This window comes from Microcaecilia unicolor, chromosome 5 (genome assembly GCF_901765095.1).
Source record: "Microcaecilia unicolor chromosome 5, aMicUni1.1, whole genome shotgun sequence".
Taxonomy (NCBI): Eukaryota; Metazoa; Chordata; class Amphibia; order Gymnophiona; family Siphonopidae; genus Microcaecilia; species Microcaecilia unicolor.
The window spans coordinates 40,002,644-40,028,266 of NC_044035.1; the positions used below are offsets into that span (position 1 = coordinate 40,002,644).

The 25,623-nt window shown below is 45.1% G+C and overlaps 1 protein-coding gene across 1 annotated transcript in view; it reads right to left on the reverse strand.

Moving 5' to 3' along the window:
• The window catches only part of CNNM2 (cyclin and CBS domain divalent metal cation transport mediator 2), a 360,906-nt gene that overhangs the window by 35,006 nt on the left and 300,277 nt on the right, over window positions 1-25,623 (reverse strand). Inside the window, exon 6 of the mRNA XM_030204726.1 lies at window positions 20,568-20,630. Within this exon, the coding sequence (XP_030060586.1) occupies window positions 20,568-20,630 (63 nt within the window). The remainder of the gene's footprint in view (window positions 1-20,567; window positions 20,631-25,623) is intronic.

A 25,623-nucleotide genomic window follows, 5' to 3' on the forward strand; every position in this document is an offset into this window, starting at 1 on the left:
TACTGGGGAATGTACTCCGTCCACATTCAATGACACAATCTTAAGATTAACCATTAGGGATAAAGCATTTCTTGTCAATTCGTGCTCCAGTTCCCGGTATAATCTGCGGGCCTCCCAGCTGAGCCCCCAGACTTAAAACACATTGTACCTGTTACTGTTGGCTCTCAGACTCTCCTCTCTTTTTACTCTCTGGTCTTGTTCTTCCCCCCCACCGTCCGTTCACTCTCCACATGAGTATTTTTTGGGAAACTTTTACTCCCTCCCACCCTCCTCTCCCCCCCCTTGGTTGCTCCCCTCCCCCCCCATCCTACCCCTGCCATTCTTACCCTGTAAACCCACATACCCCTTGTGCATATCAATACTCAACATACACACTCCCCTTCACACCACCAACTCTCCCGAACTCCACACTCACTACCCCTACCTCCCCTCTCCCCCCGGGGATATCCCATACCCCTCTCAACACAGACTTTTCTTATTCATTCCATTATACTCCTGTAACTAGACACACGCGCTCCCTAAAGTAGAGAAAAACATGAATGTTATTAAAAACATGGGCATACTTAAAGGTCCAACTTGTAAACTGTGTAACTTAAACTGGGCAGTTCATGGCACAGGATTTCTCTTCACTATAAATGCGCTTACATGCTGCTCTGGCCAGCTGCATATTTGTTGCCTTCTTTAAGCGCCTTATATCCTTGCCTCCTCCACTTCCCTTCAACACCAGAGAGATGAAAAAGGCACCACCAGCACATCTCCTCTCTTTTTTACTGTTCTCTCTCATGGTAAGGTAGTCACAAATTTTTCCAGCTCCGCCGCCTCACTAAAAAACAAAGTTTTGTTCTCATGCATCACCCGCACCTTTGCCGGGTATAGTAAAGCGAAACGGACTCCCTTGTCATACAATCTTTTGCAATGACGACCCATAACTTTCCGTTGGTCAGATACTATGGTCGAGTAGTCCTGAAAAAGCAGGATTTTCTCTCCTTCATATGTAAGGCCCGATTTATTCCTGTATGCTTGCAGTAGTGCTTCCTTGTCCATATAATTCAACAGCTTTGCTAGCACTTGCCTTGGCCTGCTCTCATTCTCTCTTATCACTCCTACTCTGTGCACTCTCTCCACCTGCAGGGGAATTTTTCTGGTGTCCAGGCCCAACTCCTTAGGCAGCCACTGTTCCACCATTTTTCGTAGGTCCATTGCTTTCACGGACTCTGGGATGCCCACAAGCCGAAGATTATTTCTTCTGCTGCGATTTTCCAGGTCATCTGCCTTCTGGGTCAGCTGCTCGCATTTTCTTTCCAAGGCTGCCACTCGCTCATTCGTGTTCGCCGCCGTATCCTCACATGTCGAGACTCTATCCTCCACGTGCTGCAGTCTGGCGCTCTGGCGTTCCAGCGCCTCGCGAATTTGATCTACCGACGTCTGCAGCTTGGTTAATTTGTCCTCCAACATCGCGGAAATTTGTTGTACCATATCCCGCACCATGTCAGCTGGTAGCGGGCCCGCCATCGCTGTCTCCGGAGCCGCCGCCATCTTGCCTTGCGTCGCGCTGATGTTTTGCTTTCCCCGCGGGGTCTTGGCGGGCATAACCTCCTACACGCTCAACGCAGCGCTTTCCCGACTCGTTCTCTTTGTGCCTCTCACCTTCCGCCGTCTGCAGTTGCAGGTATGGAACTCACCCCAGGGGGAGGTCGGTGTTTAATTAGCTGATTTTTAAGCGCTCGAGTCGGAGCCGGTTTCAGAGGTCTCCGCTCAGCTCCACGTCATCACGTGACCCCCCCCACTTCTTTCTCAGTCCCTCCCCATCTTAACGTCTTCCTCCTCTCATCTTCTTATTCTGTTTGTTCCCTCACTTCTTTCTCCCAATGCAGTTTGGCTTTTGTTTTGGGGTAGGATAATTAATACCCCTCACCAGGGCCGCCAAGGGGGGGGGGGGGTAAGATTCTGGTGCCGGCATGTCTGGGATTGGCAGTAGTCGTGCCCTGAGCACGCACCATTTCTGGGGGAAAAAGAAAACAAAATGGCTTGTGTGGCGGTAACCCAGCAGTAACTGGACATCGCCGCGCACTGTTCGGTTACCGCTCGGTTAGTGCGGAAGCCCTTTATCGCCACCTCAATGGGTGGCGGTAAGGGCTCCCTGTCGCATGTGTGCCTGGGATCTTTTTACCCACTGTGGTAAAAAGGGCTGTGGCACGTGGGAAAAATAGCCCCCGCCGCTAGTGCAAGGCCATTTTTCCCAAGCTTGGTAAAAGTACCCCTGTATTTTCAAATGTAAGCCATATTGAACCTGCCTTTGCTTGGGATAATGATTGATATAAATGTAAAAAAAAAAAAAAAAATCCTTTATCCTTCACCTTTTAAGACACTGCCTACCCAGCTGGATAGCGATGGCACAAGGAAAGCAAGTTTGGTCCAGTGAAGACTAAGTCTAAATAACTTGATCCTTAGTTGGGTCCTAGTATTACCATTAATAAGTTAAATGATTAACTGGATTTCTTGAAAGGATTATATAAACTTTGGCTACATGACTAGGGATACAAACATACACTTATTTATTCAATATCACAATTCCTCATGTACAGCCACAAAACAACCTTTTAGGGTGGATAGTGTTCACAATGAGCTCCTTTTATTATCAACCATATAGAGGTAAGAGTTTTCAGTTATGGCACAGTATGAGTCGTCATAATAATAAAATATAAGAAAACCAATGGACTGCATTAGGGGCTTATAGCCCAATTAGTTATGTTTAAACAAAGGAGATCTATATGAAACAAAAATATTTATTTTTATTTTGACTTATAAAACCCTGAAACATGTTCAAAACAGAATAATTCTCTTTTGTATCTAAAATGTAAACTTCTACAAAACAGATGAAGATGTGATTCCATGTGTACCAATGAAAGGAGAATTTAATTTTACTTCTATTTAATTTCAATATATTCCATCTTTATAACACCAGGCTTCCCAAGGCTGATTAGAACAACAGTTAAGATGAACTCATCAGGAAACAGGATATCCACACTGAAATTTGGCCATCTGTATTGTATAGAACAGTGTAGAAAAATGAGCACAATATACAGAGTTTATAAGTGCTGTTTCTCTACCAGTTACAATAATGTTTTAAGCTGTTTAGGCGATGCTCAATTTTTATTTAATGATAGATAGATAGATAGATAGATAGATAGATAGATAGATAGATAGATAGATAGATAGATAGATAGATAGATAGATAGATATAGGAAGTGTTCAAATAAATAAGAAAGTTATTAAATAATTTTAAAAAATCCTTTATCCTCTACCTTTTAAAGCACTTCCTATCCAACTGGAACAAATGTAGACTTTCTACAGATGGGCCCCGCATAGGCACTCTATTATTTTTAATCATCTTTTGCTATTGTTTTGGGTGTACTAAAATGGCAGCAAGCTCCGCCTACTGGCTTCAGCCCATATAATGGACTAGATAGGCTCACCCCATCTCCTGAATTCATCCATCCTCCTTGACCTAACATGCTGAAGCGGGAGGCCAGAGCAGTAACTTGAGATAGCATTTCTCTGTAGCTCTGCAGCATGGAGCTTGCTGCCCCAGATCTACAGACTTACAGGGCTCATGCACCTACAGCACCCACAAAGCTTGTGTCTATGAGCTAATATAGCACAAATCACCTGAGCATCACCTTCAGGGCAACTCTTCCCTACTTACCACGCAGCCTCTGCACAATTTCAAACAATTTCCAGGAACAATAAACAACTGCTTTGTCAATTTCTTCCCATACTCTGCCACATATTGCTTATAAATCAACTTAAACTGATCTGATGGCTTTCCACCAACTGCGTTCTGCCGTATGCGTTCGTCATTTCAAATTCTGAAGCTCCTCAGTAAACCTTGGGGCAACAGCACCAGTCCTAGGTTGCCTAGGTTTCCAGGGTGCCACCTTAATCATTACTGTCTAGGTTATTTTACCAACTCTCTACTGATTTCACCACCTCTGAGGCCTCTCCCCAACCCAGAGGCTGTAACCCAAACTCGTTTGCTAACATTTTGGTATCTAAAATAACATATATCTGCTTAAATTGAAACCCTCCGTTATCAAACAGCTGATTCTCAACCTCTACCCAACTAAAATAAACCAAGGTCTGACCAACACATAGCCTTTGCAATAACACTCTGTCTAATACAGGCATCAAGACACAAGGAACTAAAAATCAAATTCAAAGTACTCCCTCACTCATTTCTGTGAAAAATATACCTGACGTGTAGATAACCACCTATGCATGATGTCTGAGCCTGCACAACTATTCCAAGCCTAAAACAGAGGCTAAGGAACTCATTTTCAAAAGAGAAAAATGTCCAAAAAGTGGTATAAATCTGCATTTGGACATTTTCCCCACAAAAACGTCCAAATCGGTATTTACAAAACCAATTTTTAGTCGTTTTCTATGAAGTTCGTCAGAAGTGCATTCAAATCTCAAGGGGGCGTATCGGGGGCGTGTTCAGGGCGGGACTTGGGCGTTCCTGAGACTTGGATGTTTTTCAGCCATAATGGAAGAAAACAAAACCGTCCAGGACTAAAATTAAGACGTTTTGAGCTAGACCTGTTTTTATAACGAATAAGGCACAAAAGGGTGCCCTAAATGACCACTGAAGGGAATCAGGGGTGACCCCCCAATACCCCCTTCCCCCCAGTGGTAACTGATTCCCTCCCACTCCCCACAAATGTGAATACAAATATGATTTAGCAGCCTCTATGATATCCTCAGATGTTAGAGCCAGGTCTATTTGAGCAGCATGCAGGTCCCTGGAGTAGTGTAGTAGTCAGTGCAGTGCACCATGGCGTGGGGGACTCTGTTCCCTATCGCCCTCTACCTGTTACATTTGTGGGGGGAAACTGTGAGCCCTCCAAAACTCACCCGAAACCCACAGTACCCACATACAGGTGCCCCCTTCAACCATAAGGGCTATTGTAGTGGTGTACAGTTGTGGGCAGAGGGTTTGTGGGGCTCAGCAGACAAGAAAAGGGAGCAATGGTGAGATGTGTACCCGGGAGCATGTTTTTGAAGTCCAGTGCCCTCTATTGTGCCCCATTTATCTCCTGGGATGTCTGGGAGACCAGTCTACTAAAAATGCTGGCCCCCCCTACATCCCAATGGCTTGATTTTCTACGTTTTTCACTTGGACGTTTTTGTTTTTGAAAATGGACCAAAAAACAAAATGTCCAAAGCACAAAACCTTGTTAGAAACAGTATTTTCGAAAACAAAAGATAGATGTTTTTCTTTTTGGAAAATGAACTTCTTTCTTATTTGGATTTTGGATGTTTTTTTTGCAAAACGTCTAAAGTTGGGTTTAGACGTCATATCGAAAATGCCCCTCCACATCTCCCAGTGCTTCCCTCTTTTCATCTCCACTGTCCTGCCACGGAACTTCAAAATCACCAACTACAAGAAGCATAACAAACTGCAATGCAACCTCCATGATCAATTTTAATAAATCATCAAATAATTCCATATTCCCACATTGGGCCCTATACACCAACATATATATCTGCCAGATTATAGACATTGGAGCAATGAATCAGCACTCATTCAACTCCTTGAACAACTATGCCGGTATCTGATGCATAAGAACATAAGCATTGCCATACAAGAAGAGACCAAAGATCCATCAAGCTCAGTAACCTGTTTCCAACAGTGGCCAATCCAGACCACACGTACCTGGCAAGATTCCTTTAGGAAATTATCCAAATCTTTTTTAAACCCTGCTAAGCTAACTGCTTTTGCCACATTCTCTGGCAACGAATTCCAGACTTTAATAACACACTGAGTGAAGAAATATTTTCTCCAGTTTGTTTTAAATTTACTACTTAATAGCTTCATTGTATGTCCTCTAGTCCTAGTATTTTTTGGAAAGAGTAAACAATTTACCTCTACCCATTCACTCAGTGTTTATAGACATCTATCATATCTCCTCTCAGCCGTCTTCTCCAAGCTGAAGGGATCTATCCGCTTTAGCCTTTCCTCATAGGAAAGTCGTCCCATCCCCCTTTATCATTTTTGTTGCCCTCCTCTGTACCTTTTCTAATTCTGCTATATCTTTTCTGAGATGCGATGACCAGAATTTCACACAGTATTCGAGGTGCAGTCGCATGATGGGGTGATATAACATTCTCATTTTTGTTTTCCATTCCTTTTCTAATAATTCCTAACATTCTATTTGCTGCACATTGATCTCATAGAAACACACCCTCTTTACTCCTCTCTTGCCCTACCAAAAGTTTCCCAGAATCTAAAGGACACAGTAGCACCAACAAAACTTGATCCATCCTATCTACTGAAGCTTCAATGATGAATATAAAATCAAGAGCCTTTCAAAAATCAGATCATGCAACACCTCTACCTTGTTCCTTGCAGATTGGGCATTAAGCAATGCATAACGCTGATTATGACCTGGCCCAATAATCACTTTCACCTCATGCAAATACCTAAACCCCACTCCCCTCTTCCTCCCCTCCACTCTCATCTCCCTATCCCAATCCCCCACAGTAGTCTCCCTATCATTTCTTCCCATATCCATAACCACCTATCTCACTCATTCTTACCATCCACTCAAATCTTTTCTCCAATAAAACACAAAATACTGAAAAGAACAAAATAAAAACAAAAAGCCCACAAAGGGGCAAGACAAGCCCCTTAGGTGTGTCCCTTTGGCAGTGCATCTGAGGTGGTACACCTCAAGCATGTGCATGAATTTGAAAGGAGAAGACTGCCCGGAGTGATATCACAGGAGTAAGTGGAACGTACCACCTCACTCAGAAGTACAGTAGCTGAAAAAAAAAACTGGAATTAAAATTTGCAAAGTGTGCAGTCAAAAAATCTCAGCACTAAAGCCCAATAGCTGGATAGCCAAAACACAATTTGGAGATGCCTCAGCGTCTGCTTGAATTTGAAGGGAGGAGACAGCCCAGAATGATGTCACAGGAGTACACAGATGTTGTGCCTACTCAAGAGTAGCTGTAAATATTCCCACATGGTATATGCAGATAGGCATGCACATTAGTACACTTTATAATTAACATGTGTACTTGGTGACTGCACTCTCAGCAAAGCTTACAGTAAATATACATGTCAACGCATGTACTTTTATGAAAGCCACTTTATGCACATATCTTGCCATCACAGATATAAATGATATATATAAATAAACTAGTAAAAAAGGCCCGTTTCTGACACAAATGAAACGGGCGCTAGCAAGGTTTTCCTCGGAGTGTGTATGTTTGAGAGAGTGTATGTGAGAGTGACTATGTGTGAGAGAGAGAGAGTGAATGTGCGAGTGTGTGTGTGTGTGTGTGTGTGTGAGAGAGAGAGTGAGTCTGGATGCGAGTGTGTCTGGATGCGAGTGTCTGTGAGAGTGTGTGTGTGTGTGTGTGTGTGTGTGTGTGAGAATGAGAGTGTGTGCAAGTGCGTTTGTGAGACACAGTGTGAGAGAGTGTGTTTCACACAGATACAGTGTGTGCGAGAGAGAGAGAGAGAGTGTTTGTGAGACACAGACTCTCTGTGAGACTGAGTGTATGAGACCAAGAGAGTGTGTGAGTGACTGTGTGACACATAGAGAGTGAATGTGATACAGTGTGAGACATAGAGTGTGTGAGAGATAGTGTGTGAGAGTGAGAGAAAGACATTGACCGTGAGAGAGAGAGAGAGAGAGAGTGTGTGACACAGAGAATGTGTGTGTGACAGAGATACCTCCCCCCTCTCTCTGGTGTCAGTCCCCCCTCCCTCTCTCTGGTGTCAGGCCCCCCTCCCTCTCTCTGGTGTCAGGCCCCCCTCTCTCTCTCTCTCTGGTATCTGAGCGTTACTGTGCAGGACGCTGAGCTCTGCCTGTGCTTCAAGGAACTGACCAATCCTATTTAATAGAATGCACCTCCAACATTCTGAAGCCGAGAAACCTCGTGTGGTTGGTCACTTCTGCTTGTGACGAACCCGGAAGTACGTGATGTCAATTCAGAAGATGGATACAGAGAGCAGCCTCAGCCATGTAGTCAGCTTCAGAATGTTGGAGGTGCGTTTTATTATATAGGATAAATAAATATATGCCCTAAAACATCTTTATAAAATGGCCCTAATTAAAGTTTTAGTTAAAGAGCTGAAATGTAATTTGTAAGAGTATTCCATGTCATATCAAATTCTTGGATGAGAACAAAGAAAGCAGAAATTCTGTGGGTTGATCGTTCTCCTTTGCCGGTGGATCTGACATTTTTGAATGTGCAGGAATGTGCTATCCAAAGCAGGAACTGAGGTGAGAAGGTTGGGGGTATTTTTAGATTCCCAGCTTATGCAAGAAGCCCAGAAGGAGGCCATAGTTAAGAGGTACTGGTTTAAATTTATGCTGGTGAAAAAGTTATAATCTTTTTTGAGATCTCAGATTTTCAAATGGAGGTTCACTTTCGATGGCACTTAGACCTAATAATACTCATAAACTGGTGTTACCTTCCTTGCAAGGTATTTGTTTAGAGAAGACAAAATTGAATATTTTTCAGGGGAATATCTGTTATTTGGAATGGACTGCCCAGTGAGTTGAAATATATTCTAGATTATCATTAATTTCAGCAGGCATTAAGAACTTGAAGGACAATTCAATAATCTAGGCATCCGCATTTATCCACCCCTTGTGTGTATAGCCCCCTGACATTCAAAACTATTTAACCAGTCAGGAACGGCTCCTGGACAGTTAAAAAAGGTTTAAGCACCTAACCGTGGATATTCAGCAGGAGATAACTGGTTATCGTCAGCTGAATATCCCGGTTAGCGCCTAACCGGCTATGTTGAGTGGTCAAAATAGGCTGCTTAAATTGCAGACCTATTTTTGACCAATAAAAAGTTAACCGGTTAGCACTGAATATCAACACAGCCTAGCGGTTCCCAAACTGTGTGCGCTGCGGCACCCTGGTGCGCCGCAGCAAACTCTCAGGGGTGCCACGGCAAAGCCTGAACTCCCTCTCGCCATCACCCGAACCGCTACTGCTCCCTCATTATGTCTCTTTTTCTCTTCCCTCTCCCCTGTCCCGCAAGTCCTGTATCTCTCCCTTCCGCCAAATCTCCTCTATAGCCCTAGGCCACCTGCCCTCTTCTATGGAGCATCCCGCCTACTTTGATGCAACTTCCTGTTATCCACATAGGCAGGATGTGCCTGAGAACAAGCCCCAACGCTGATGGAAAACTTTCTTAATCATCGCCGTTGCTGCAGAGGTACAGGGAGGGGCCTGGGGCTACGGAGGAGAGTTGGTGAGAGGGAGAGATGCAGGGCTCACTGGGAGGGGGAAAGAGAGACTTGATTGGAGGAGGAAGGTTGAAGAGGAGAGAAATCAGACTGTTCAGGGGGTGGGCAGGCCTGGAAGAGAGAGGAAGAGGCGTGGCACTCAAGTGGAGTAGGGTGGGCAGGGCAGAATAGTACGGGAAGAAGGGAAAAGCTGACTATAGGGAGAGACAAAGAAAAAATTTAACATGGGCTAAATTCAGTAAATGGCTTCCAAATTTGAGCACCGAAAAATGAGCACTAAGGGCTATTCTATAAAAGGCACTCTGAATGGGGAACCGTTTACAGAACAGCGCTAAGCACCGGGATCTGCGCCCAATTTTGGGTGTGAGGGTTTACGTCAAGTGGAACCTGGTGTTAATCTTTGTGCCTAAATTAGGCACGGCTCTACCGCATTGTATAACACTGCGCACTGAAAATGCAATTGAATGTGGAAGCTATGGGTAACATTCATTATGAATGTATGCAAGTATCAGCTTTCTCAGTGGCTGGTTCGCTGAGTTGGAATAGGTTATCAGGACACTCGCGTTTGTGCAGAGTTAAGGTACAGTTTAAAAAAATTATAAAACTGCTTTCTGTGGAAGCTTTCCTTTGAAGTAGGCTAATTTGTGCTGGTTATGGTTCTGAAATGCTGTTTGTATTTTCTAAGATGGAATACGTGTGGGTATATTTTTGCATTTGTGTGATTTTGTTAATTACGTATGTTTTATTGTAAACCGCTTAAGTTTAAGCAGGGTAATTTTTTAAAAAATAAATAAGGAGCCCAAAAAGAGATTCCATATAACAAGGAAATAATATATCATTTTTTCCAGTGCTGGGGGTGTGGGGAGGGGGAGGGGGAGCAGATCTGGTTGTATCCACTGCAGCAATACACACCTTTTTGCTGTCAAGCAAGCCTTGGGAATGTTTTATTTTATCTTGTTTTAGTTTTTGTATTGGCTTCATTTTATGATTGTTTGTATAAATGTTATTTTATTGTACTCTGCTCTGTACTTTCAAAATCAATTCATTAAGAGGGAGGAAAAGATCTCAGCTGCTCGGCTTGTCAATATTTTTACAACTGGAACAGCCGTGCGAATGTCCTCATAGGTCTGAAAAACCTCCTCAAATTGTTTTTAGAGAATTTTTATACTTTTGATTAAGTCTTTATTGATCAGTCACATTAATTACTTATACATTATTGCTTGCATCAAATCGGTGATTTCCAATTCAAATTTTGGGACTTGAAAAGCACTTAAAGGGTTTCAAAGAAGTCCGTCTCTTGCTTATTCAGTTTGCTCAACAGAGTGCCTCCGTTTCACAATATGCTTCATCGACAGCCAAACCGTCAGCTTCACTTTCTTACAATCCTGATAAAGTGCCTTCAAGTATATCTTTCAGGGAGTGCATTCCAGAGTGTGAGGGCTACTCCGGAGAAGGCTCGCTTGCGGGTATCACATCGTGTAATATCTTTTGGAGAGGATGTGGTTAGGGATACTCCTTGGGAGGACCTTAGTGTCCTTGGAGGTGTGTAGAGGGTGATCCTGGTCTTCAAGTACTCAGGGCCATTTTCTTTAAGGGCCTTGAAGATCAGACATATTTTTAGTGTGCACTGCGTAGACATCCATAGGAATATTATGGGCATCTACACAGTTAGCGCATGTTCATTTTTAGCGTGTGCCAAAAATGTTAGAACACCTTTGTAAAAGACCCCCATAGAGTTTTAAATTTAATCCTATATTGTACTGGTAGCCAGTGAAGTTTTTGCAAAAATGGTGTGATGTGGTCACGTCACTTGCAACCTTCTATTAGTCTAGCTGCAGAATTCTGAATCAATTGGAGCTGGTGCAGACCCTTTATATTCAGACCAGTGTAGAGTGCATTACAGTAACCAGTCTTGATGTTATCATGGCATGTTTGGATTTGGGGAATCAGAGTAAGTGCTGAATCTAACTGTGTTCCAAGGTTCCTGACGTGATCTGAGGGAGAATCTGTACTTCCCACTTGTGTTAGGGACCCAGAGAAGCTCAGTTTTACTTGGATTCAGGCAACGTTTGTTGTGTTTATCCCATTCTTGAATGATGTTAGACAGGTAATCAGTTTATTCAGGGCTGTATGTAAGTCAGGTTCAATGGGTATGAGTAGCTGCACATCATCTACGTAGATGTAGAACTAAGTGACCGTTGACCGAACCAACTCAACCAAAACGAGATTATGAGAATCGTAACCCTGGTCTCTTTTGAGTTTTAGTCAAGTCCTTGCTACTAGAAGATTCAGAGGATGAATGAGCTGAAGACTCTCTCTCACTGTAAGAGGAAGGTGTTTGAGGCCAGGTTGCCATGATCCCCTACCTTGTGGCAGAACTAGTGGACTTTCCTGTTCAAAGGAAAAGCAAACATCCACCACAGGGGTGGAAAATCTTATCTGTTACCTAGAACTCAACTCAATTTGTCTATTAGAATGCTGCTATTTCCTGCCAGAAATATGACTCAGTCATCCCTTGAGTTTTCCTACAAAAGGAGTTACAAAACTTGTACGTTTCTGCTTGTTGATGTAGAATGTTTTCATTTGATTGTCAGTCTGGACGAGCACAGTTCTGTTTGCCAGCCTCTCTACGAAAACTTGTAGCACATTCCATAAACCAAGTTAACAACAATCTCAGTTTTTAGGAATTTAGAATGGAATCTTTTTGGCCAGATTTCAATCATTCCACATCAGAACAGGGAGTCTCTCAAGCACTGACTAATTCAGATGACCTCATGTGAGTTCCGAAGAAGATGTTTTTAAGTGCAGGCCTCCGTTTAGGCACCCTGATGCCGTGTGGTGAGATCCTATTCTATAACGGCACTAGTGTAGCCAGGTATCGGAGCACCAACATTATGGAACTCACTGCCGTCTTCACTTCGTCTTGAGCTTTCGTTCCCTAAGTTCAAGATAGCCCTTAAAACCCAATTAAGGTCGCTTTTGGAGACACTTATCGAACTTGCCTACTACTGGACATCCGCAATCTCGCTTGTTCTGCATGAATGTGACATGCTGTATTGTATGAATAGTGGTATATCAAATAAATTGTAACCATAACCTAACATTTACACACCTGCAGTTACACCAGCCATAGACCTGGTGTAACTGTGACCGTGTATATTTTCCCATTGGTGCACCAGCCAGCCTTGAACCTGTGACCCTCAGATTCAGAAGCAACAGTCTTATGCGACAGGAACATGCATAACTTGACAGTATTATATAAGTTGCACATGTAAATGGCAGCTCCCGCCCATATCCTGGAGGTATATGTGAGTGGAGGAGTAGCCTAGTGGTTAGTGCAGTGGACTTTGACCCTGGGGAACTGGGTTCGATTCCCACTGCAGCTCCTTGTGACTCTGGGCAAGTCACTTAACCCTCCATTACCCCAGGTACAAATAAGTACCTGTATATACTATGTAAACCGCTTTGAATGTAGTTGCAAAAACCACAGAAAGGCGGTATATCAAGTTCCATTCCCTTATATGCTTGTTCATTTATTTTATTCTAGATCTCATTGAAGTTATTGTGTTCAAACTCCAATATAGTTTGTACATTATGTTGACTTTTATGTTATATTCATGTATGTAAGCAACGTTTAGAAGATATACGATTTTAGGATAAATCATTGTTTTTACTTTTTCAGTTTTTTTTTCTTTGCAGTTTAGATTTTTATGCCTAGTGGACATTCCAAGATAACTGTGCCACTATTTTCCTTACTACACATTTTTTTATCTACATGTGTTCGTTCTTTGTATGTATATACTTATTTTATCATTTTATGTTTCTGTAAATAGACTCCTGAGGCAGGCCTCTCATTGGCCGGACCACAGCTGTGTCGAGTCTTGGTTGTTGTATAATAAACTTATAGAATCTTTGAAGCATCATCTATTCATTTTTAAGTCATCTTCACTGTTTTCCTGAGTGTTGCCCATATCCCGCACCTATATATGCCTCCTTCCATTTACACACTATGCAACTTAACGTGCGCAGTTGTAGAATAACACGTGGAGGGGCATAATCGAACGGAAACGCCTATCTCCATGGGCGTTTATCTCCGAGAACGGGTCCGTGAAGGGGCGGACCGAACAGTATTTTCGAAAAACATGGATGTTTATCTTTTTTTGAGCTGGGCGTTTTTGTTTTTCAGCGATAATGGAAACCGAAAGCGCCCAGCTCAAAAACGAATAACTCCAAGACATTTATTCGTGGGAGGGGCCAGGATTCGTACTGCACTGGTCCCCCTCACATGCCAGGACACCAACCGGGCATCCTAGGGGGCACTTTTACAAAAAGAAAAAGGTAAAACAGCTCCCAGGTGCATAGCACCCTTCCCTTGGGTGTTGAGCCCCCCAAATCCCCCTCAAAACCCACTGCCCACAAGTCTACACCATTACTATAGCCCTAAGGGGTGAAGGAGGGCACCTACATGTGGGTACAGTGGGTTTGGGGGGCGGTTTGGAGGGCTCCCATTTACCAGCACAAGTGTAACAGGTGGGGGGGGATGGGCCTGGGTCCACCTGCCTGAAGTCCACTGCACCCCCTAATAACTGCTCCAGTGACCTGCATACTGCTGCCAGGGAGGTGGTATGACATTTGAGGGTGAAAATAAAAAGTTGTGAAACGGCATATTTTGTGGTGGGAGGGGGTTTGTGACCACTGGGGGAGTCAGGGGAGGTCATCCCCGATTCCCTCCAGTGGTCATCTGGTCATTTAGGGCAATTTTTGGGGCCTTATTCGTGGAAAAACAGGGTCCAGGAAAAGTGCCCTAAATTCTCGCTAAAAACGCATATTTTTTTTCCATTATCGGCGAAAGGCGCCCATCTCTGATCGGTCAATAACCACGCCCCAGTTCCGCCTTCACCACGCCTTCGACACGCCCCCATCAACTTTGTCCGCATCCGCGACGGAGTGCAGTTGAAAACGTCCAAATTCGGCTTTCGATTATACCGCTTTATTCGTTTTTGTGAGATAAACGTCTATCTCCCGATTTGGGTCACAATATAGGCGTTTTTCTCTTTCGATTATAAGCAGGTTAGTCACCCTGCTGTCACTTTCACAAGTGTCCATTTAAGTGTGCAAGCGACATATTCTGTACATTTATGCGCTCAGGTGGTACATAAATGTGGGTGCCCTGTTATAGAATTTCCCTTCAACCCCCTCAATCTTACGTGTCCAATCTTATGCTCAGCGCACAAAATTGTGTACAACTACAGAATACCTACACTTAGGCATGTAACTTAATTAACAAACTAGCAGCTAATTGGCACTAACAACCAATTTATTGGTCATAATTGGCGCTAATTTGAAGTTACACGCAGAACTCTGCTTAAGTGAATATTCTATAACCTTAGTGCACAAATTCTACAGTGTATAAATGCAAGGGGGGGTGTGGATGGGTCAAGGGAGTGCTCAAAACTTTTTCACCATGCTTAATAGAATACTGCCGTGCAACTTAATATTTAGTCACAGACATTTACACCACCTATTGACACAGGTTAAGTAGCCGTGCCTAAATATTGGCACGTAACTGCAGACTTTCGCTAGCATTTTATAACAGCAACTATCACTCCAGGCTCTGCCAGATGTCACCTATCAAAGAGAACATCACATCCGGCTATAGTCAGAGAAATTAGTACATAAGTACATAAATAATGCCACACTGGGAAAAGACGAAAGGTCCATCGAACCCAGCATCCTGTCCACGACAGCGGCCAATTCAGGCCAAGGGCACCTGGCGAGCTTCCCAAACGTACAAACATTCTATACATGTTATTCCTGGAATTGTGGATTTTTCCCAAGTCCATTTAGTAGCGATTTATGGACTTGTCCTTTAGGAAACCGTCTAACCCCTTTTTAAACTCTGCCAAGCTAACCGCCTTCACCACGTTCTCCAGCAACGAATTCCAGAGTTTAATTATGCGTTGGGTGAAGAAAGATTTTCTCCGATTTGTTTTAAATTTACTACACTGTAGTTTCATCGCATGCCCCCTAGACCTAGTATTTTTGGAAAGCGTGAACAGACGCTTCACATCCACCTGTTCCACTCCACTCAATATTTTATATACCTCTATCATGTCTCCCCTCAGCCGTCTCTTCTCCAAGCTGAAAAGCCCTAGCCTCCTTAGTCTTTCTTCATAGGGAAGTAACATAGTAAATGACGGCAGATAAAGACCTGTATGGTCCATCCAGTCTGCCGAACAAGATAAACTCATTTTACATGGTATGTAATACTTTATATGTATATCCAAGTTTGATTTGTCCTTGCCATTCTCAGGGCACAGACCGTAGAAGTCTGCCCAGCACTGCTCTTGTACTAAAAGTTCTGAAGCTAACGTCGAAGCCCCTTAAAATTTACACTCCAGCCCATCCATATCTATTCATTTACGATCAGGGCATAGACCATAGAAGTCTGCCCAGCACCAGTTTTGCTTCCCAGTTACCAGCGTTGCCACCCAATCTCCACTAAGATTCCATAGATCCATTCCTTCTAAACAGGATTCCTTTGTGTTTATCGCATCCATGTTTGAATTCCATTACCGCTTTCATCTCCACCACCTCCCTCGGGAGGGCATTCCAGATATCTACCACCCTTTCCATGAAAATATACTTCCTGACATTACTCCTGAGCCCATCATTCCTGAATAGGCTCCCTCTTCCCCAGAATGTTGCCCAGTTCCTTACAAATCTGAAACCCTCCTCTCTGCACCATCGCCTCATCCACTCTTTGAGACTTTGGAGCTCTGCCTGTCTCTTGGGCCCTGCACATGGAATGGGAAGCATTTCGGAAAATGCTACCATAGAGGTTCTGGATTTGAGCGTTCTACCTAAGAGCCTCAATTTGGCTTCCAGAACCTCTCTCCTGCATTTTTCTATGTCATTGGTACCCACATATACAAAGACAGCCAGCTGCTCCCCAGTACTATCTAAAATCCTAACCAGGTGACGCGTGAGGTCTGCCACCTTTGCACCAGGCAGGCAAGTTTCTATGCGATCCTCATGTCCACCAGCCACCCAGCTATCTACATGCCTAATAATTGAATCACCAACTACAACTGCAGTCCTAACCCTTTCCTCCTGGGCAGTACCTCCTCATTGCGAGAGGATATTGCATCCCCTGATGTGTTAGTCCTGGCTACAGAATTACTTCCAGCTGCATAGGGTTATGCTCTTCTTTTAGAAGACGTCCCTCCTCCAAGGCAGCTCAGGGGCTGCCAGACTGGAGGTGGGACTTCTCTACTACTTCCCTGTAGGCCTCCTCTGTGTACCTCTCTGTCTCACTCAGCTCCTCCAAGTCTGCTACTGTAGCCTCAAGAGAACTGACTCATTCTCTGAAAGCTAGGAGCTCTTTGCATTGAGCACACGCACTATGACCTCTCACCAACTGGTAGATAATCATACATGTGACACTCATATATTTGCCACTCAGTGCAAAAGACTGGATAGCACCCCTCTTGCTACTGGACTGCTGTCTGCATCTTACTGTTATAGAGTTATTTAATTAAAACTTCTGAAGGTACTAGGGATATCAGATGAATATAAAGAAACAAGATTATATGGTGTAATTTGTAATTTATTTAGTGTTTGCTTCTCAGAAACTAATTAAATGTAATTAAAACTCTAATGAAAACTCCCCTTTTGTTGTTAGAATAATTAACTATAAATAAAGAGTTGAGCTAGAAGTGGGTAAGGGATGGGTGACAGAAAATTCAAGTTTTAAAACTATGGGGAGAAGAGTATGGAGACTAGCTAATAAAGTTTGCTTCTTCTTTTTTTTTTAAATTCTATGTTTATCAATATCCTACAATGCCTCTTTTTAACCCAATCTTTAAGTTACCCAAGTACAAAGCAAAATAATGTCACTTACCACAGAAATGTCATCTTCTCTCAGAACTTCTCAGAAAGCAAGTTAAATGGGACCTTTACTCTCTATGTAGTCTGGATTCTAAAGAGACTGCTTCAGACAAACCCTTGGAAGCTAGCCCAGTAATCTGATTGCCCTTAGTAACCTTTGCAAATATTCTACTTCCTCACACCTTAATTAACACATGTTTCAAGTCAGTAGCAGTGCTACCTCTCCAGCAGGCAAAGAACAGAAAATAACTTTCTTTTAGGACGGTTTAAGCATGAAAATGGGATCATGTAAAGCAGGGGTGTCCAACCTTGACCATCACCAAGTAGAATTTTTAGGATTTCCCCGATTCATATGGAAGAGATCTATTTGCATACAGTGGAGGTAGTGCATGCAAATAAATCCCATGCATATTTATTGGGGAAATCCTGAACTCCCGACTGGATTGCGGCCCTTGAGGACCGAAGTTGGACAGTCCTGATGCAAAGCCTCTTCTAATAGCTGAGCATTGACCCCCAGTTTCTTGCAGGATTAAATTTAATGTAATGTTTTAAGTGCTAGGAAAGAAGAGTGGAGATTGGTTGTTTCTTTTTATAGGGGTTCTAATGGATACTCTGTGCATGTTATCTCACACTATGTGTTTAGGGTTAATGTACATTTGGCCCAAGAACTAGGTTCATTTGCACAGTTTGGAAAGTCTGAAAAAAGAACCTGGTCGAGTCTGGCAAACACTGATTCACAGCAAGGAGACAAAATATCCAAAAGGCTGCGAGAAGCTGCTTTTGCTGTCAGTACTTCATTTAACTGCAAGATAATTTCGCAGGATCTTTACTTCAAAAGTGCCCTTCTAGTAAATATTTTAAAAATCTGTAATAGTGTAGTAATCTGAGAAAGATTAGCTTAGACTCTGTTATCACAGCTCATTATCTAGATGTGAGGGGAGGAAAAAAAATTCACTATCCAGTTGCATTTCTACTGTTCAGTTGCTGTCTATTTAGACTGTAGATATAACAATCAGGTTGTAGATGATAGCTCAATGTAAAATTCTCAGGACCTACACAACCTGTTTGACCTTTATGTGCAGTTGAAACAATGAGCAGTAAAAATCAGCACAGATCAGCCTCATGTAGATGACCCAAAGGTCTCATTTTTGCAGGGGCTTTTACCTCTAGAAACCTGCTCTTAAATTGGTGCTGCCCTTAGGCTTAAAACCTGAGCTCTTGTAATATCCACATTCCAGCAAGACATTTGTATGGCTGCAGAGTTTGACACTAGTCTCTTCTGGTCTCGCAACAACTGTTCTGACTAACATAGGAAATGTACCTCTTCTGTGGTATTTTAGAGCAGGGCCGTGCCTAGGGTCTCTGGCGCCCCCCTGCAGACTATCAGTTGGCGCCCCCCCCCCCCCCATGAAAATGATCGCTCACCACTTGCCACACTGAAAGGAATTGTCAGCAATATTCTTAGAAACAAATTGCTATACATTGCAAAATAAGATAGCAGATGTAAATTCTCAAAGTGGACATATTCCAAACGCTAAAATGAAAATAAAATAATTTTTTTCTACCTTTGTTGTCTGGTGACTTTCTTTTTTCAATCATGCTGGTCCAGTATCTGATTCTGCTGCTATCTGTCCTCTTAACTCCATTTCCAGGGCTTCCTTTCCATTTATTTCTTTACTTTTCTCCTTTCTTCTTCATTTCTTGCTCTATATCCATTTCCAGCAATTTCTCCTCTCTCCCTGGGTCCTGCCCTCCCATCCATGTCCATCCTTATCCCTCTCTGCCCTTCCCTCCTCCATCCATAGCCAGCAATCCTCTCTCCCCTCCCCTTCCAGCAATTTGTCCTCTCCCTGGGCCCTGCCCTCCCATCCATGCCTCTCTGCCCTCCCATCCATTCAGGGTCTGCCCTCCCTCTCACTCCCCATTCCATCCAGGATCTATCCCCACTCTCTCACTGCCCCCTCTTTTCGGCTCCCAGTTCCCACCTGTGGCTGCCCCTAGTTCCAGATCCATTGATTCTCCCATCCACCCCTGCCCCAGGCATGACCCCATTCTCCCTCCTACTCACTTTTCAGACCCCAGTTCCAGCTCCATGCCCCTTCTCCCATCTGTCTCCCACCCAGTCCCTTCTGCCCATCCGAGTCCCCCTCACCCCATCTGTCTCCCACCCAGTACCTTCTGCCCATCCGAGTCCCCCTCACCCCATCTGTCTCCCACCCAGTCCCTTCTGCTATCCGAGTCCCCCCCCCCCCCACCTTCACGGTCACCCCATCTGTCCCCCACCCTCACCCTGCCTCATCTTCTCCCTGCCACCCGTCTTTAAAAATAAATTGCCGAGTGCCGACGCGATAGCGAGCGCAGCACCTCGTGTGCAAGTAAAAGAAGCGAATCCGATCATCTCATTGGGCCTTCCTTCACTGTCCCGCCCTAGAGGAAATAGGAAGTTGCGTCAGAGGAGGGCGGGACAGTGAGGGAAGGCCCAATGAGATGATCGGATCCGCTTCTTTTACTTGCACACGAGGTGCTGCGCTCGCTCGGCAAATAAATTTAAAGGGCTGGTGCGGGAGGGGGGGGTGCAAGGATGAAGAGCAGCGGGAGCGGCGGCACCCCCCTCTCTGGTGCCAAAATATTTAAAGTCCTCAGCGGGGCGAGGGTAAGCACCGCGGCGGCGCCCTCCAGAGGTGGGCGCCCCCCTGCGGCGCTTACCTCGCTTACCGCATCGGCATGGCCCTGTTTTAGAGGCTTTCCACTAACAATGTAAAGGAACAAGAATATATTTGCAGCCCTGTTTACTAAGCAGCGTTAACATTTTTAACACACGTTAACCATGTACGTACCTACAATATCTCTGACATGCACGCTAAGTGTAGGAGCGCTAAAAACACTAATGCACCTTAGTAAACAGGGCCCTTATAATCATTACTGATTGTCCTATACCCATGAATTCCTAGGCCATCAATTTATGTTAAATGATTTAAAATCAGAAAAACCCAATGGGTTCCTGGGGAGGGGGGGGGGTCCGCCCTGGGTGCACGCCGCTTGGGGGGGGGGGTGCCACGCGCCTGTCGGTGCCACTTGTTCTGGGGCACAGGGAGCATGGAATGAGCGAAGCAGACAGGCGCGCGGCACCCCCCCAGCAGGTAAAAATGCACCCGGGGGGGGGGGGGGGTCGTTTCACGGGGGGGGGGGGGGGGGGCGCATCGGCGATCCGCCCTGGGTGTCAGCCACCCTAGGAACGCCACTGGAAAAACCTGACTCTTGTTACACCCTCTGTTTTTAAACAGAAGTTCTTATAAATTTAGCCTGTGTTAAAGACTGAGATTTTCATCACCCCTGAAGACAGTTGAAGCCAGCAAACAGATAATACAAAGGATCATGAAAAGCAGCAAGTTGATTTACCTGGAGAACCCGCTAAGGACTCTGCTCTGCTAACAACAAAGGTGCGAGACAAGGACAAAGGAACTGAAAGGGAAAGAAAAGGGGTAAGAAACCACAAGAATAAGAAAAGAGGCAGCTGCATGCAGTTATTCTGAGAAAAGAAAACGATTCCCTAGTAACTAGAGATTTGAAACCCTTTGGCCTTGAAACCGTGTAATTTTCCATTTTGTGAAATGTATTAGCACTAAAAGACACAGTAGAAAACACACACCAACCGATATTCAGCGCTATTTAAGCAGCGAGGAATGCTCCTGGCTAGGAACGCCAAAAGACTGAGCCGGGACTGGGACAGGGCCGCCGCTCCCCCCCCCCCCAGGATTGTCGCCCCGCCCAGGATCGTCACCGCTGCTGTCCCTCCCCCCAGCATCACCGCCCCCCACACCACAACTACAAATACCTTGGCTGGCAGGGGTCCTGAGGCCCCGCCAGCAGAAGTCTTCCTCCAGCGCTGCTCTTCACTCCGCCGCAATTGCCTGCCCTATCCCTGTGGCTTTTTCTCTCATATAGCACATGTTCGGTTTCAAAACTGCGCACGCGCGGCCTGAGGAGAAAAGCAGCCGCTTGGCAGGGAATGCAGCAGAGTGAAGAGCAGCGCTGGAGGAAGATCTCTTCTGCTGGTGGAACCTGGGTGGGATCCCCGCCAGCCAAACCAGAGGCCCTGGCCCGAAGCCCTGCTGTGTCCGCTCCTCCCCAGCCTCCAAGGGGGGCCTGGTGCTAGAGTTTTCTTCAGGAGCAGGAGAGAGAGAGAGAGACACTCCAGCACCGGGCTCCCCTTGGAGGCCGAGCCTGGGAAATTTTGCCCCCGTCTCTCGGCGGCCCTGCTCCTGGTCGGTTAAATAGCACATAGCCGGCCAAGTGCTAATATTCAGCATGAAATAGCTGGTTACCTCTGCTGAATATTAGCGTTTACCCCTGGATTCTATATAGTGTGTTTAGATTTAGGTGCGGAAATCAGCGCAGATTCTATAACACTGCACATAACTTAATTGGCTTAACAAGCTAATGAGGGCTGATAACAGCACTTAACAAGCAATAATGAGCACTAATTGGCACTGATTAGAATTTAGGTGCACACTCACTAAGCGTATTCTGTAATGATGTGCACCGAACTTCTAACGTGTGGAGGCAAAAGGGGCATGGTTATGGGTGGGAAATGGGCATTTCATGGGCGTTCCAAAATTTAGATGCCTAGTTATAGAATACAACCCAGTGTGCCTAAATCTACGCGCTGAGATTTACACAAGGTTTTCATTGGTGTAAATGGATGCGTGCAGATCTCAGCACTGAAATATCAACTAAGAGTGTTACAGAATACGCTCAGTCGGCACCCATTTCAGTGCCGATTTTTTAGGCGCCCTATATAGAATCTCCTCTTTAGCTGCTAATCAGCTAGCCGCGAATATTTAGTGCTTCGCCAGCTAAGTTTAGCGGCCAAGTTGGACCGCATAAATAGCCCTCCTATTTTTGGCTGCTATAAACTTAACCGGCTAGCGCCAAATATTAACTTGGCCAATTAAGTTTAAGCTGGCCACACCAAAAAAAAACAAAAAAATAGACATATTCAATGCTGGTCACCAAGAATGGCCCAGCATTGAATATCCAGGTTCAGCACTGATCGCGGTACTTAGCCGACCTGCCTCCAGCGGGCTGAATATCATCCGAACACGTTTCAAAGGCTGAAGTAAGATGAAAAGGTGCCAAAAGGTACACGTAAGTTAACTTCATCAAAATATAAGAATGGGTAATCCACACATTCCTTCACTGCTAAATAAATTAAACTCTGCAAAACATACTTAATTTTAAATAGGGCTGATATCATTTCAGACGGCAACCACTTACAGGAGACAAAAATTGGAAAGACTAGGTAACAAATGAGAACTGTCTTCCACTGGTCAAGATATTATGATGCACTTCAACACACAACTCAATTAACAGAGAGAAAGGATATACTCCTATGATGCTATAAATTACAGCAGTTGAAATAAGATCAATACACTTACCTCTTTATTGGCTATTCTGTTACAAATATATAGTTGAAATGAAGCAGGAATGAAAGGGTTTATGCTACAATAAAGCAGTCACATTGAACCAGATGCATCTCTCCCAAGTTAGATGACTTGTATATTGAAGCATATAGGAGGCAATTTTCAAACTTCCTGCCTATGCCCTCTGCACCCACAGACTCTGCACTTACTTTCCATACACGTGTACATCTATGTACAAGCCAGAGGAATAGAACAGAAAACTTCTCTGGCATAAATTAAATTATGAATACGTCCTTTTGGAGATAACTCTATAACTGTTTGCCTTTATACAGGAGCCCAGAGGGTGCATGATTGGCACATATTCTACAAAGGAAAGTAAGCATTAAAACATTCACTTATTTTGTCATTACTAATTTCCAGATTGGATTATTGTAATACTAGTAAAAAAGGTCCGTTTCTGACACAAATGAAATGGGCGCTAGCAAGGTTTTCCTCGGAGTATGTATGTTTGGGAGAGTGTATGTGAGAGTGACTGTTTGAGAGTCAGAGTGAAAGTGTGAGTGTGTGAGAGAGAGAGTGAGTCTGGGTGTGAGTGTGTTTGTGAGAGAGTGTGTGTGTGAGAATGAGAGTGTGTGCAAGTGTGTATGTGAGACACAGTGTGATAGTGAGTGTGTATGTGTGGCCATTCATGCTCCTCTGTCCCCTGCCCCCTCCATTCATCCCTTTCCAGCATTTCCCCTCTTTGCCTGAGGCCTGCCCTGCAATCCATATCCATCCATGCCCATCTGTCCCCTCCATTCATCCCTATCCAGCAATTCCCCTTTCCCTGAGCTCTGCCGTCCCAATCCATGGCCATCCATGTTACTATGTCACCTGCCCCCTCCATTCATCCCTATCCAGCATTTCCCCTCTCTGCCTGAGGCCTGTCCTGCAATCCATATCCATCCATGCCCATCTGTCCCCTTCATTCATCCCTATCCAGCAATTCCCCTTTCCCTGAGCCCTGCCCTCCCAATCCATGGCCATCCATGTTACTCTGTCCCCTGCCCCCTCCATTCATCCCTTTCCAGCATTTCCCCTCTCTGCCTGAGGCCTGCCCTACAATCCATATCCATCCATGCCCATCTGTCCCCTCCATTCATCCCTATCCAGCAATTCCCCTTTCCCTGAGCCCTGCCGTCCCAATCCATGGCCATCCATGTTACTCTGTCATCTGCCCCTCCATTCATCCCTATCTAGCATTTCCCCTCTCTGCCTGAGGCCTGCCCTGCAATCCATGCTCCTCTGTCCCCTGCCGCCTCCATTCATCCTTTTCCAGCAAGTCCCCTCTCTCCCTTCCATGACCCCCCCTCGCATCCATGCTCCTCTGTCTCCCATGTCCCAGCCTGGCCCGCCCTCTTCTCCTCCCCCCCTTCGCATCCATGCCCCCCCTTCGCATCCATGCATCGGGTTTTTTTTTTTTTTTCTTCTTTAAAAATGTACCTCCGTGGCGGTTCCGGCAGCGAAGCGTCAGGGAAGGAGGCGGCGCTCCCGACGTCTAGGTTTCCCTTCGCTGTGTTCCGCCTTCTTTTGACGTCATCCTTGACGTCAGAAGAAGGCGGAACACAGCGAAGGGAAGGCTAGACGTCGAGAGCGCCGCCTCCTTCCCTGATGCTTCGCTGCCAAGCGATGCGATTGGTTGTGTGTCATTGCTCCGCCCTCGACGTCATCACGTTTGACGCGTGGGCGGGGCTGACACAATGGGATCTCACCCCCTTCACTTTTGGCTAAAAGAGACTTCATAGAACGTTGGAGGTGCGTTTTATATAGAGAGATCATTTATCTAGGTTCGCCATGCTATGTACTTAAACGACTTCAGATGTTAAAAAACACTGCTATTAGGTTACTTTGTCATGCTAAGAAATCTGATCATATTTCCCCTCTATTCCAGAAATACATTGGCTTCCCATTACACAAAGAATTATCCATAACCCTTTAACCCTCACCTTTAAAGCCTTTTGGATAGGTTTACTGCAGGGCCGCCGAGAGACTGGGCCGGGCCCCGCCCCTGAGGTGGTCGTCGTCGCCGCCGCCACACCACAGTCCCCACCTGCCCCCTCCATCCGCCACTGGGCCGGGCCCCCTGCATTGAAATCATCAGAACGCCTCACCTGTTACCTCGCTCCGTGACTGAAAGCGCAGCCAACAGCGGCAGGTCGGATTTGCCTCCCTTCGGGCCTTCCCTCCCTGTGTCCCGCCCTCATGGAAGTTACATCAGACAAGGGCGGGACACAGGGAGGGAAGGCCCAAAGGGAGGCGAATCCAATCTGCCGCTGCTGCTGGCTGTGCTTTCAGTCACGGAGCGAGGTGACAGGTGAGGCGCTGTGATGATTTCAATGCGGGGGGCCCGGCTCAGTGGCAGACGGTCAACGGAGCCGAGGGCGGGTGAGATTGGGGACTGCGGCGCCGGGCCCGGGCAATTTTGTCCCCCGTGCCCCCCCTCTCGGTGGCCCTGGTTTACCACAATCCCTATCAAACCTTACCATTCCATGTTTACCTATGCGTTCAACTTTACTTCGGTCCCTAAATGACTATCGTTTGGTTTTTCCCAACCCTAAACAAGCTATTCTTGAATCTACTAGGCAACATGCATTTTACTTTGCTGCCCCTTTTTCTTGGAATTCCCTCCCTCCCTCCCTCCCTCCCTCCCTCGTGAAATTCGAGCCGAATCTTCATTCAAAAAACTTTAAACCAGTCATAAAAACTTGGCTGTTTTGTCAGGCTTTTAATGCAACTTAGGGTATTTTGCAGCTGCAAGATCAGTATTTTTTTTGTTTTGTTTTATTATTTCCCTGCTTCCACCCCCCCCCCCCCATTTCCTCTTCCACCCCCAGCTAATACTACCTATTTCTAAACTCAAATTTTGAGAATGAATGTGGATGCTTTCCTGTCATATTATTGGAGGTTTTTTTTCTTCTCATTTTTGATTTTTTATTGTACACTGACTAGATCTACCCATTAGCTTAAGATGGTATATCAAGTTTGACCAAATA